Source organism: Ambystoma mexicanum, chromosome 2p (assembly GCF_040938575.1).
Source record: "Ambystoma mexicanum isolate Mex_15411 chromosome 2p, UKY_AmexF1_1, whole genome shotgun sequence".
In the NCBI taxonomy this organism is placed as follows: Eukaryota; Metazoa; Chordata; class Amphibia; order Caudata; family Ambystomatidae; genus Ambystoma; species Ambystoma mexicanum.
The window spans coordinates 1,017,164,559-1,017,178,141 of NC_090923.1; the positions used below are offsets into that span (position 1 = coordinate 1,017,164,559).

The 13,583-nt window shown below is 45.3% G+C and overlaps 1 protein-coding gene across 1 annotated transcript in view; it reads left to right on the plus strand.

Moving 5' to 3' along the window:
• Positions 1-13,583, plus strand: part of PLCB3 (phospholipase C beta 3) — an 869,107-nt gene that overhangs the window by 623,742 nt on the left and 231,782 nt on the right. Inside the window, exons 12-13 of the mRNA XM_069644864.1 lie at positions 7,840-7,922; positions 8,444-8,528. Coding sequence (XP_069500965.1) covers positions 7,840-7,922; positions 8,444-8,528 — 168 coding nt within the window. The remainder of the gene's footprint in view (positions 1-7,839; positions 7,923-8,443; positions 8,529-13,583) is intronic.

Here is a 13,583-nt window from a genome sequence, read left to right on the forward strand (position 1 = left end):
TACACATTCATTATTACTGTAGCATATTCTTTCGGGGTCATTGCACAGAAGCCTTTGCAGAAACCATTATTTCCGGTTGTACGGTCACTGAACCCTGAGCACTTCCTGCTTCCGAATAGTCTTGTTTTTTCATCGCCCTGTTGCAAACAAGTTTTATCTGTTAAATTCCTTTGATATTTTACACAAAACCGGGGAAAGATAGCTACCTATTTTATAGAGCCCAAGATTTCAAGCCAGTGGTAACATTGCCTAATCAGGCAGGGAGTCGCATACAGATGTGCGCACAATAGCAGCACCTCAGTGCTCAGTTACTAAGTCATGACCTATGGTGAAAATGTCTGGTAGTGAAGATGTCACTTTCTCCCATTTCCTGCAGCATAATGCTTGCTGCGTTGAGATACAACAGATGTGCTAAATGAGTGACCTTCTGCACCCATTGCATTAGGGCAATTACTGCTTCCATGGGTTTGCACACACATGTCGCTATTTCAGAGATCTGTAGGGCAGCCATATGGACCTCCCCACATCCCATCTGTAAACATGACTCGGAGCCGGTGCTATGGCTTGTAACCTCTACACAAATCTCCAGACAGGCCAACTAGTGAGTATCTTCCTATCACCTCCTCCTGGTTACCTGTTGTCAAGAGCCTGGAATGGAAGCGAGGGGGACTTCAAGTAAGAAAATGTTGCTCACCTGTAATATCTGTGGCAATCTTAGTTGTTAGGAAAGATTCCTCTTTACTGCACCTTTCCTTTCATTTCTATGGACCCCAAACCTTTTGCTTTTATTTTCGCACCTGACCTGTTCTTTTTACAGTGCAGGGAAGCCTTCAGCTTGTGTAACTTCAGCTTCACTACATTGGCTTTTGTTAATCTCTTATGGGGAAACTGACATGCCCTTCAGGCTGTTAGCACTGGGAAACATTGTTTCCCTTAGTCTTGTTACTTGTTACTACTTTTAGTAACTTATCACTTGTACAATACATTTTACAATGCAGTACAATGGGGTACACTTTTTTTATTTTGCCCTAGACTAACACTCAGAGGATTTTTGGTTACTCTAGGTATTTTTAGTGGTGCTTTTCATTTTAGCCTTACTGCATTTACCTCTTTTGGCTACTTATCTGTGGCTTTGGTCATCTTGTCTTTTGGCCTTCTTCCTGGACTGTGAGGTCAGGAAAATCCTTACAAGGACTTCCAGTGCCCGGGAAAGCAGAGGCTTTTGGCGCACTAATGGAGGGATATGTGTATTTTCTGCCAGGGAGTGGGCTGGGACTGTCTGGTCCCAATCCACATACTGGTGCCAGTGGATCAGGGTGGAATTAATAATTTTGCCACCAGTGGTCCTAATTGGACCACTGCTGATGTGTGTGTTTGTGTGAGCCAGATATGTCATTTGCTAGTGGGGGCAGCTGCTCTTACCTGATTTTTGGATAAGAAGAGTACCCCTGCACCCACTCGAGAGATCCTGGAAGAGACCGAAGGAGCCAAGACTCCTGTCCAGCTACACTTGCGAGGAGACTGTGGACCTGTCGGTAGAAGGCTTTGTGACCACCACCTGCTGCTGCTCTGGTCGAGCCCTATCCTGTGGAAGATCTCCAGCAGTCCTGCGAAGGAGCTGCAACCCTTGAAGTGGAGGGAACATCTGTCAGCTCAAAGTCCTAAGAAGAAGAAGAGCCTTTGGAAGTGTCCCAGGACGGCCCTGTGGCTGACCAGCTTTGAGTTTGTGCTACTGTGCTGAAGACGTCGCTGTTCCGAGTTGAGGACTGGAACTTGGGTGATCCTCACCTTGTCCTATAAGACTTACCTCTGCGAAAATTCATGGTCCTAGTATCAAGGGGACCCGAGATAGCAGGGAAAGTCTGACTGCAGCAAGTGAATCCATTTGCGCCGCCATGTGTTAGGGTGATATATCATTGTTCTTCATCCCCTCTCCTAGTGAGACCTGCAGCACGTTTTGCTGGACTTCTGGACCCTTTAAGTTCAATCCTGAATGAGTGAAGCCCTTTTCCACTCATTCATTTTTGTGGGCTCTGTCTTTTGGAACTCTATTCTTTGTATTCACCTGTACTATGGAGTTGGTCTGCTCCATCACTCTTAAAGGCATCTGTGTTTTTCTATTGCAGCACACATCTCCTTATGGGCAGTGTTGCTGGGGACCCTTGGGGTCCTCTTTTACGATTATCTTTCAATATCTTTAAGTAACTACAGTGCTTAAGGATAGAGGGATACTTGGTGTCTCTGTTAGGCAAGATTGTGTGCAGTACCCTTAGGTAGACTACAGCAACCTGGCAATAGGGGCCCAGCCTTTGGTATAAGTCTGTATTACACAGGTTGGTAGTGTGGCTGAGCAGCCAGGCTTATCTCAAGAGGGGTCAATGTGAGTAGTAGGGTTATAACACAGAGTTTCACAATGACAGTTCTTCAAATACACACAATCAAGGTTTCTTGATTAAACAATTATCAATTTATTTAACAGTTATGTAAGCCTTCTTCAGAAGGGAGCAAAACATGCACCAATTATAATATACTTCAAAACACACTCTTAGTTTCTTTAAATTAGATTATACCCATTGGGGGTGGCACACAGACACTTCCTACACCCTAAGGAGACTTAAATAGCTAGTACACGGACATTAATTTATCACTGATACATTTAGAGCAATCTGAGTTTGGTGCAAAAGTTAGATATGGGGCTAAAACAAAGGTTAACAAATAATTCATAAACGGGTAAGTACTTTTAAAAACCCTCCAATGCAAAGTAAATTAACCCTTTCCTGGGGGACAGTCCATGTTAGTTGAACAAAGTATAGGGGAGCTGAGGATCTTCTTTGTAGGTAAGTAAAAGTCTTGCACCATGTTTTTAGAAATGTTTGTAGAAATAAGATTCACTTGAAGGTCCACAAGCCGCAAGGCTTGTGAGGGGCAAAGCTGTAAGTAACTCTGCAAGGGCAACCAAGACGGGTCTCAACTGAGAGCAAGTAAGGCTACACAACAAGAGGCAAGTCCTCTTAACGTTACAGTACATTTGGTTAGAAGAAATGGTTACAGCTGGCTTCTGTTTCTTTACAGCTCTGCAGATCCTTTTGTTCCTGGGCCTCAGTCGTGTGACAAGAGGGACGACGTCTGGGGACCTCTGCACTGTAATGGGAAGGTCAGCAGCGTCAATGGGCAGACTTAAATTCAGCAGCACTTTGCGGTTTCCGCTCCTTGCGTCTGACAGCAAATAGCAACACTGGAGTTCTCGGATACCACTTCTGACTTTCCTCGCATCTGGAGTCCAGCACTCTGTTTCGGTGGCTCAGGCTTGGTCAGTCCTGCTTCACGGAAGTCTGGAGGATCTTCCTGGTGCTCGGGTCTGACTTAAAAGCAATCCACTCTATTTGGTGTTCCCGTCCCTGGCACTTTGGTTCCAGCAGCAGTGGAAGTACATCCAGCTCCGAAAGGATGTCCAAACGAGTTCACTTTGGAGCTGATTGGTCCCACCAGCTCAAGGGGAGAAGTCGTTCTTGCAGGGCTTCTCTCGTCGAAAGGAATTTGGAGCTTCAGCCCAGCAGCAGGGCTTCACTGGGCAAACCAACGGTCCAGGCATTGCAGCAGGCGTCTCTTCCAAGTTCTTCTTCGGATTACTTTGACGAGTGGTCGACTCTCCTTCCAAGTCAAAACCCTATGCAGGTTTCTCCCATTCATTCCAGCTAAGCTGTCAATCACACAGCGGTTGGCTGTCCTGGCTGGACAGCCTGCCGGCCAATCACCTTTGGGTGCATTCCTGTAACCAAGGGGATTAAGCACACAGTTTCGAGCACCTCTCTCACTTCCTGCCCTGCCAAGACATACTGGAGCCAGAGGCGGGCTTTACTTGTGAATCCCGTCAAAGGCAAAGCAAACAAAGGGACCAAACCAGGTTTGGCACGCAGAGTAAATCCCAAGAAGGACCTTTCTGACAAAAAATAGCAAAAAAAGATGATCAGAGCCATTTTGGCAAAATGGGCATCCAATGGTGCCTTAGTGTGGCTGCGAACGCAGCCCGCGGTAAAAACACACCATGGTAGTAAAAAGTAAACCACTGACACCAGCCATTAATTGTAGAAAGGGTAACATAAAAATGTTACATGAGAAACTAGACAAAGGGGATACTAGGTAACCCCTCCAGCACCCTATGGTAAGATAGTGTGTGCTGGGTCTAGAAAGTTACAAAATGTAAGTAAACTCAATTTCACTTCCCTGCTCTTGGAAACAGTAGTTTCACCAAGACAAGGTATTTCAACCTTTGGAAAATCTAAGAGACTTCCCTGCGCCACTGCACTGAAGGTGCTGTGTGTCAGAATGCAAAGACGATGCCTATGGAGTTTGTCAGACTCCAAAGTCAAAAGAAGCCCAGAGTATAAATCGCCGAAAAAATACATGAGAGAGTGGGAAAAATGTCTCTCTCTCCAGGTTAGAAATTAAGTCCTAAATTCCAGCAAAAGAGGTGGGGAAGGTAGAGAGGGGTTAGCACATTTCTGAGAATTCTCCCTAACAGTCTCTCCCAAAACTCTATAGTCTGAGAGATTAGCACACACCACCCTCAGTGGTGTGCCAAAGGCATACCCATTATCCCCCTTCTCTCTGCTCCTGCAACTTTTTAGTGGCCTAGACAATCACCTAGTTATGGCTGGTGGCCGTAGACGTGTTCTACCAACTATTGTGTATTTTTTGTACAGCAGGTTATGTCCATAGTCTCGGTAGTGCACAACAGGAGCACCCAAGTACCAACTTTGGGCCTCCCTTTTTAATTTGCAATTACTTGCATGGTTGTTCTTTGTTAGCACCTCTACCGTTCTGGGAGTGGGAGGTTTGTATGTGTTTTTGTGTGTTTTGCCTTTGGTGGTAACCAGTAGGTATCCACGCCTAAACTCTAGAGTGTCTGGGCAGGCAGGACGTAGGGGAGGAGTTTGTTCCCCCCTGTCCTTTGTCTTCCAGAGTGCCTGAACAGGACCTGCTCCCACAGGGGATCAGCCACCATGATTGGACAGCCAAACACCCCTTTTTGTAAAATGCTGAGAGAGATGGCAGAGGAGTGTGTGCTGGAACTGTATAAAAGGTGAGGCTTCTAGAGTGTAAAGCAAGTCGACCACAGGAAACAGAAGTAACTGAAGCAGATGACCAGAAACGCCTGCAGACCTTTGCAAGACTGTAAAGCGGCCACTGCTGTCCTGACCCCATTTTCTATGTGACAGAGGAGCTCCAAAGAGGATGACTCCTTCCCTTTGGCCTGTGGAAACAAGCAGTCACAAGACAAACTTTAAAACAAGCCATCTCCCGAGGTGTTAGGAGCTTCCAGAGCTACGGAACCCCAATACCAGGAGACCTGCTGCCCATTTCGACTGAGTTGCTGTGGAAAGGCTGAATCCGTCCAAATCTTTGCTGAAACCATAAGGACGCTCCAGAGATCCGATCCAACTCACCCAGACCCCCTCACCAGAGTGTTGGACTGCAGGAATAGAAGAAGTTTGACCGGGCGATCTGCGTCCTTTGTTGGTGCTGCTAAAAAGGTGCCAAAACCGCAGCGTGATCCACGAAATTGCTGAACGTCGTGCTACAGGTCCTCCCTCGAGACTGCTGCTGAGCAATGCCATCCATTGTCCTGCCTTTCGTTATCAGATCAAGGAATCCGAAGGTCGGGTCCTGAGCTGCCACATTGCAGAGAAACCAACATGAACACTTTCTTCAAGCCAAAGGTGCTGTGGGGAAAAAGGTATTGCCTACCTGCTTCCAAGAAGTCACTCCAGAGTGTTGGAGTACATGTAGAGGGTCCAGGGCAACCACCTCTTACCTCTGAGCCAAGCCGCTGCTTGTGTCCCCTTCTCGAGCCTGTTTTTAGATCTCCTTTGTTAGTTGCTACTTGAATAACTTTAGACACTGGAAGAAATCCGTAGTATCTCTTGATAATTCTTTGTCAAGACTTCAAGCCCTCGCCGAAACTGCCTCTAGCTAGGGTTGCGTTTTTTGACTTAAAAGACTTGGAAGGTGAAGAAACGGTTTCTAGAACCTTGAACTAAGTTCATGTTGCGCTAACCACTTATTTTCCTCCCTTTAAGTGACTTTTCTATATGTGTTTGCAGAGTTAATGCATTAGCTTATGACCTGTTGAAAACCGCATGAGTGCGCACTAACCAATAATACGATAACATTGTCTTTCTCCTTTAGAACATTGCTACAAATGTAACCCCGAACAAACACAAAAGGGAAAGTGCCATTTGAATGTATTATCTAGTATTCCTAAGTGTTCATTGGTAAATGTCTATATTTAAAGTGATTCTGGTGTAAATTGTATATATTTTATATAAAATCTGTGTAAATGCTTCTTTGTTGTGCCTGTCTAGCTAAGATTCAGTGTACTTACCTACAGCTCACATCTTTCTCATAAGATAAGCCTGACTGTTCTGCCACACTACCAAAGACCCTGAGCTAGTATAGACTGATGCCAAGTATTGGGGATCTACAAACCACTGGGATAGGTTATTAAAATCTTACTGCCAGTAGGCCTTTAGGAAAATTCCCCCAACACCGTGCATCGGTGGCCATCGTCCGAAATTGCTTACCTGCACCCATTTCTGTCCTGAGAGTGGCCCTGCATCAGGTTTCGCTGCATTCTTCCACTGAGAATCCTTGCACCAGCATCAGACACCAACCGGAGATCTTCTCGAACTTGCAAACCCTGGGGATCAAGGGCTGAGGCTGACAATGGGAAATGCGACCTTGGACCTTCAACTGACCTGCCAAGTCTCATGAAGAATTGGAGTACAGGGGGTGAGAGTGAAACTTACCCGCCCCATAAAACTCCCTTTACAAGTTTAGTAACTATTTCTAGCACTTTTTCTTTGCCATTGCTTATTCACTCACACACTCCGAAAGTTGGGAACACATTTATTAGTTAGGTTAATTTGTCTCCTGACACTTAAAACTGTTCACTGGGCCCTAGAACCCTACCTTTAAGTTTTTCCAGCTTCACAAACTTTATGGAAACCTTGATGAACATTTGGTCACAAGGCCTCAGACAAGTTAGGGTTGGACTTCTGAAGTTAGGATTGATTCTCTGTGGACCTGTAGTCCTAATACTAATCTGTATCTTTCTTTTTCAGGGGTTGTATATGTATTTTGCCTTAAACCCGTAATTATATATATCTATCTCCAATGTTTTGTATTCTGTGATATTACCAGTTAGTAGTAATTTTTCACTGTTATTTTTCCATAAGAATTATTTGTATACCTGTTTGTCTAAGTGTGTTCCTTGACTGCTTTGCTGTGTGTGCTCATTGTGGACCCCTTAGAAGATCACCACCTATTGAGACTTAGCTTAGACCATTTGCCTTGCTACCTTGAACTGGTTTGGCTACAGCTCCCCAGAGTTGTCCCTGTTAAAATATATATTGGCCTTCTATACATCTGTCCACCCGGCCAGAGTATAGAAAATCAGCCGCAACATTAGTCCATCTTCCTCCCTTTAGTCACAAGCCTGATTCTCCCAACCTTCATATTTGGTAGAGTGATCATTCTGTACAGCTGATGCCTTGTGGGAACTGAGATGGTGAGCTACCTGGGTGATGCCATGGGCATGTGCTCTATACTCTATTCTAGCAGGGCCTGGTTGATACAGGCATGAGCAGCTTTTAGGCTATGGATAAATCTTGTACTCTTCAAATGTTCTTCCATTTTTCAGCCACATAGGGGATTTGTGCTAGAAGGTGGCACAAAGTTTGCAATGTTGGAAGTGTAAACGTTTCTAAATGTAAAGACTTGTCGATAGAAAATTGCAGGAATTTCCGCTGTTGAAAATCTCCTCTTTTCTCTCTGTAGGAGGTAATTGAAGCAATCGCAGAAAGTGCCTTCAAGACTTCCCCATTCCCGCTTATCCTGTCCTTTGAGAATCATGTTGACTCGTAAGTATTCATGTTAATCACATGTCTCAAAACTCAAAATGTTAGGGGCACAAAACTGGAGGAACTGTGAACTCCTTTTATGGCCAGCGATTCTGCACCATTGCCTACACCACTGCATCTAGGTAGGGACAGGGAGAAGAAGAAGAATGAGCTCACCCACTGCCACCCGACCCTCAATCTCCACATCATCTTCTGCATGGAGAAGCAGAGACAGCGAAAACTGGGATCTCCTGCACTTCTAGTGCTCCTGGATTATTCCCTACAGCTTTTTCGCTGGGAGAGGTAGGATAAAAAAACTGTGAGTTCAGGTCTCTGCTGGTTTTCCCACACTGTTTATCTACAGCTCCTCCTGCAGGGAGAAGCTAGAAATGTAGGATGATCTCATATGCTTTCTGTAAAAATGACTTGGAGCAGGTGCTAGGGTTTATGACCTTTTTACATTTGTAAGCTTCCACGGTGACATTCCTTGCATTTTTGACAGTATTCGGATTCCCTGTTTTTTTTTCTCTGATATTCACTAGTGCCAAGCAGCAAGCCAAGATGGCGGAGTACTGCCGGACGATCTTCGGAGATGCACTGTTAATCGAACCTCTGGAGAAATACCCGGTATGGCTGCAGCATGACTTATTTAAATGTGTGAAGAAGGATGATGTTCCTTAGAAAATACAGTCCATGCAACGGTTAAATAATTCAGCAAAAGGTTATTTGAAAATATTTGTCACCAAGTCTGTACCAGAGTAATAAGTATTGGTCCTCCTAAGGCTGACAGATGAGCAACATGCCCACTGCTGAGAATGAAACATGCGAGGGAATGTATGGGGATCCTTTTTGGTGGAGGGATCTGGAAAATTCTCTGCTTGTTTTGTGTTTGTGAGAAACTAGAAATCCAAATATTAGTGTTGGGTCAGTTTGTCCCTCCTTTCTCTAACTTCTGTAGTCTGGTTGGTATTTTGCTGCCTTTTTGGTATCCTGACTTATTTTTGTTGACAAGGAAACCTCTACTCGGGTCTCTCTGGAAGCTGCAATTGTATTTTAGCGCGCTGCCCTAAGGAGCCCAAGTGACTACCAGGGAAAGAGTAATAAAGTCCAGTTTAGCATGTTCACTAGATTGGTAGCCACTAGCTACCTGAAAAGCAGCACAGTGCCTACCAGGGGTTTTACAAGTCCTATGGCCTAGCTATTGTTTGTGGCTGTTAATTGTGTGTTTCTCGATGAGCAACCGCCATTTTGGCAAAGTGTTGTCTATGTGGACTCTTTCCAGAGCCCACAGAGGTGCCTCTGTGGCAATAGTCTGGAACAGGGTCTACCAGACACCTCCATCCAGATCCATTTGTGTCTGTCCGCAAAAGTGGAGCTTTGGAACCTATCTGGAAATGCAAGGGTGAAGATGGTGTGCTGAAGATTCTTACTGGGAGTCTGCACTGCTTATTTCAAAACGTCCTAAAGATGAAACTTTGCTCTGCCCTAAAATGAAGCTCTGGTTTCTCCTGCACTGCATCCCTGTGTGCACCCCAATGAGCGCCTGGCCCATTTTCTTCTACTGGACCAGAGGTAGGTAACTCTGCTGCCTCTCCTGGAACATGAATGTATTTTTCATGCTGTTCATTTGTGCCTGTTCAGTCGTGGCGCCCCTTGGACGGACCTCTGAATCTGTCCTCTGGGGGACTCACTTGGGTCCATTCCTACAGTCCTTTGCCTGACCTGGCACATCACTATCCTGCCCTGAAGAGCCATTATTGTGAGAGCTTGCTGTTGCTGTTGTGCTGTCAGCCATCAATGTGACAGCCGCCTTCTGTGGGACATCCGTCCTGCCTTGCAATGCAAAACCATTCTTCTGTTTGCAAGAGCTTTGTGTGCAGTCGGGAACTGGAACAGCATCATGCAGAACACCCAGAAAGCAAGCTCATCTCTGCACCCTTTAAATCAGTGGTCTTCAAACTGTGGGGCTCGTTCCCCTGGGCCCTGGGGGGCAAGGGTTTCCAGGGGAGGGCACAAGGCTCTTCCCAAAGGGAGTATGGTGACTGATTTTAATAGAAAATATAAGCAGAAATTAGATCTAGGGTGGGCCCATCAGCAATATTTTTACGGTTTAACATTTTTTGAATACCGCTGCTTTAATGCATGGACCATTCCAGCAGCCTCTTTATCATCCTTGGGCCTTATCCCCATTACAGGCCATCTTTAGCAACTTAGGGATCCATGGGCTGCTCTGCTCCCTGGTTACCACCACCTTGACTGCCTGTTGTGCATCCTATTGGCCTCTGGTCACCTACCCTGGGTCTGGAGCACATCTGGAGTGGTCCCCTGTCCTAACCAGACTGTGGTTTGCCCAGTTCCCCTGGGACTCTGGTTACAGAGTTGTCCAGTATGTTTCTATGCACAACCTTTCCCAAACTCTTAACTTTCCTTCAAGAATTTGTTATACTTGCACGTAGAATCGTGTTGATTCCTTGTGTAAATTGTTTGCGATCTTCACAAATAATTTGCTGTTGCGAGAACTATGTAAATGCTTTGCTTCTGTGTAAAGTTCTTGATGCTCTACTAGAACTAAAAAGTATATTTTGGGTACATACTGTCTAGACCCTCATCTGTGTCCCTCTGTGTTGATAAATTATATGTTATGAATCTCTCTCTCTCTCTCTCTCTCTCTCTCTCTCTCTCTCTCTCTCTCTCTCTCTCTCTCTCTCTCTCTCTCTCTCTCTCTCTCTCTCTCTCTCTCTCTCTCTCTCTCTCTCTCTCTCTCTCTCTCTCTCTCTCTCTCTCTCTCTCTCTCTCTCTCTCTCTCTCTCTCTCTCCCCTTTTCCCTTTCCCTTTTTCAGCTTTCTCCTTTTCCCCTTTCCCCTTTTAAGAGTTAAGTCTGAATGCGTAGCCACAGCTACCTCTGCGTGTGTCAGGAGTAACTGAATGGGAACCATTTCGTAACATTACAGGTTGGTTTTTCCAAGCCCTCAACAAAGACTCGGTCATTCTCTCTAACATGCAGGGTAGAATAGTTGGAACCACATGCTAATATTTGCCATCATTGTAGAGGCTTGGTGCTCAAATGACTGGCCCATTAGTCACTGGGAACATTTTTGGGGAGCGTAAGGAAAGATTTTCTTCTTGCATCTTTCCCTCCAGAGATTGGTATGGTACACCCTTTTTTCTTGCTTGTTTCAAACCCTGTCCTGACTTTTTGGAGGCAAGTAAAGCCTTCTGCTTTATTTCCCTTGCCTGTTTCGCTCATTACAGGGAATCTGAGAAACTATGTCCATCTATATAACTTGCATTGCTACAATTGCACACATCACTTTACAATGAAGTGCAGTTAGGATACTTTGTATCCTTGTATCTATTTATATGATGGCTTTTTGGTTATTTTTACAATGTGCCTACGACAAGCTGGTGGCAGCTGTGATATTTTTTGTTGTTAGTGTTATTTTACTCGTACACTTCTGCGTTTACATGTCCGTACCCGAGTAGGTGTAGCTTAGGTAGGCTCTACCTTCTTGTTCACTGCAAGGTGTTGATGTCATAAAACAAGACAGAGTCACATACCCAAGCTCCCAACAGGGGATAGTATCGTGCATACAGTGTCTCCCCGGTTCCACAGCTGGGAAAAAGTCCCCCATGTGTATGTCAAGATCCCAAGGAGCATCTGGTTGGGCTAAAAGTACAAAAGAGAACGTATGGCTTCCCTTTATCCAGGATAGGCGCAGTACTCGTATTAATCAGTTAGGACAGGGCTGTGCAGAGAATGTGTTCAATTGACATGGGTATTGGGTGCAGTGAAAAGGGGACACAGGTTTGTATGAGGTTTATACAGGAGTCTTGGTTGAGCAAAACAGAGCAAGAAACACGGCTCATACAAGGGGACTAGAGGCAGGCTTGGGCCTCGATAGTTTGACAAGAGGGGGCGGGGGTTATCTACGGGGTTTCTATTATCTCCTGGTTGTCCCTAACTAAATGACTTACTTGGTAATGGAAAAAGGATATGCTTCTTAGGCGCTGGATGCAGAATTGTTGGCAACAGCTGGCTGATTCCGTGGTCGGTGAGCGTCTGTTGATCAGACATGGAATCACAGTTCCAAGCTGTTAGGGGAGTTTTTCTAAAGTCCCACTTGCAGGTAAGACTTTAGTAAGCTATCCTGGTATATTGTAGTTCCCCAACTCTTAGTATCAGTCTGTACTACTGCTGGCCCTTGGTAGAGTGGCAGAGCAGTCAGACTTATCATAAGAGGAAGATATGAGCTGTAGCTAAGTACACTGAACCTCGTTAGTAATGCACATCAAAGAAACACATAAATATATATTAAAATATAGATTTATTATATTTACGCAAGATTCCCTTTAAAATACTTGGCACGATAAACCAAAACACTTAGGAATACTTAAGAATACTTTTCAAAGGCCACTGCTTATTTTGTAGTTACTCGTGGTTAAATTTGTTAGAGCTTTTGACAGTAAATACAGTTCTATCACATTATCGGTAATAACGCGAACTCGCGAATCCTATCAGAAATAAGGTTAGGGTTATACTAGCAAGTCTTAAGATTCTAGAAGCAGTTTCTTCTCACAGCAAGTCTTTTACTTTCCAAAACGCAACCCTAGCTAAAGGCAGTTCGGGGAAGGCTTAAAGTCTTTACAAGGAACAGAATACAAAAGGTTCCTGTGGATACTTTCAAGTCTCTAGTCTTTAGGATGTAGCAAGATTAAACCAACGTCAGCAACCCTGTTAAGGACTCACTTAAGTGACACAAGCAGCAGCTTGAGTTGGAGGGTAAGAGGGGGGGTACCCTGGACACCTCTATGTGCACTTCAATGCTCTGGAGCGACTTTATGGATCAAGGTAAGCAATACCTTTCTCCCCACAGTACCTTTAGGTTAGAAGAAAAGATTGTGGCTAGATTTGCCTCAATGTGACAATTGGACCAGACTTCTGGATTCCTTGGTCTGATGACGAAAGGCAGGACAATGGACGGGTTCTCTCAGCAGCAGTCTCAAGGGAGGACCTCTGGCATGGCTTTCAGCAACTTCTCTGGTCAGTGTGTGGTTTTGGCACCTTTTCTGCAGCCACAACAAAGAACGTGAATATCGCCTGGTTAATCATCTTTGCTTCCTACAGTCCCATACTCTGCTTAGGGGGTCTGGGTGAGTTGGATCGGATCTCTGGAATGTCCTTGAGGGCTCAGCAAATACTTGGAAGGACTCAGCCTTTTCACGACGATGCACTCGGAATGGGCAACAGATCTCCTGGTATTGGGGTTTCGCAGCTCTGGAAACACACAGGAAATAGGGAGATGGCTCAAAGGGAAGGAGTCCTCCTCTTCAGAGTTCCTCTGTCGCACATAAAATGGGGTCAGGACAGCATTGGTTGCTTCACGGTGTTGCAAAGGGTCTGCATGCATCTCTGGTAGTCTTCTTCGTTTACTTAAGTTTTCCCATGGTGACCTTGCCTTTCCCCTCAGGAGCCTCACCTTTTATACAGTTCCAGCACACACTCCTCTGTAATCTCCTTTAGCAATTTACATAAACGTGCGGGTGGCTGACCAATCAGGACAGCCAGACCTCCTGTGGGACCTGGTTCCATTCAGGCACTCGGGCAGACAAAGGGCAGGAGAGTGAAAAACTCCTCCCCCACTTCCTGCCTGCCCAGACACACTGGAGCCTAGGTGGGGATAC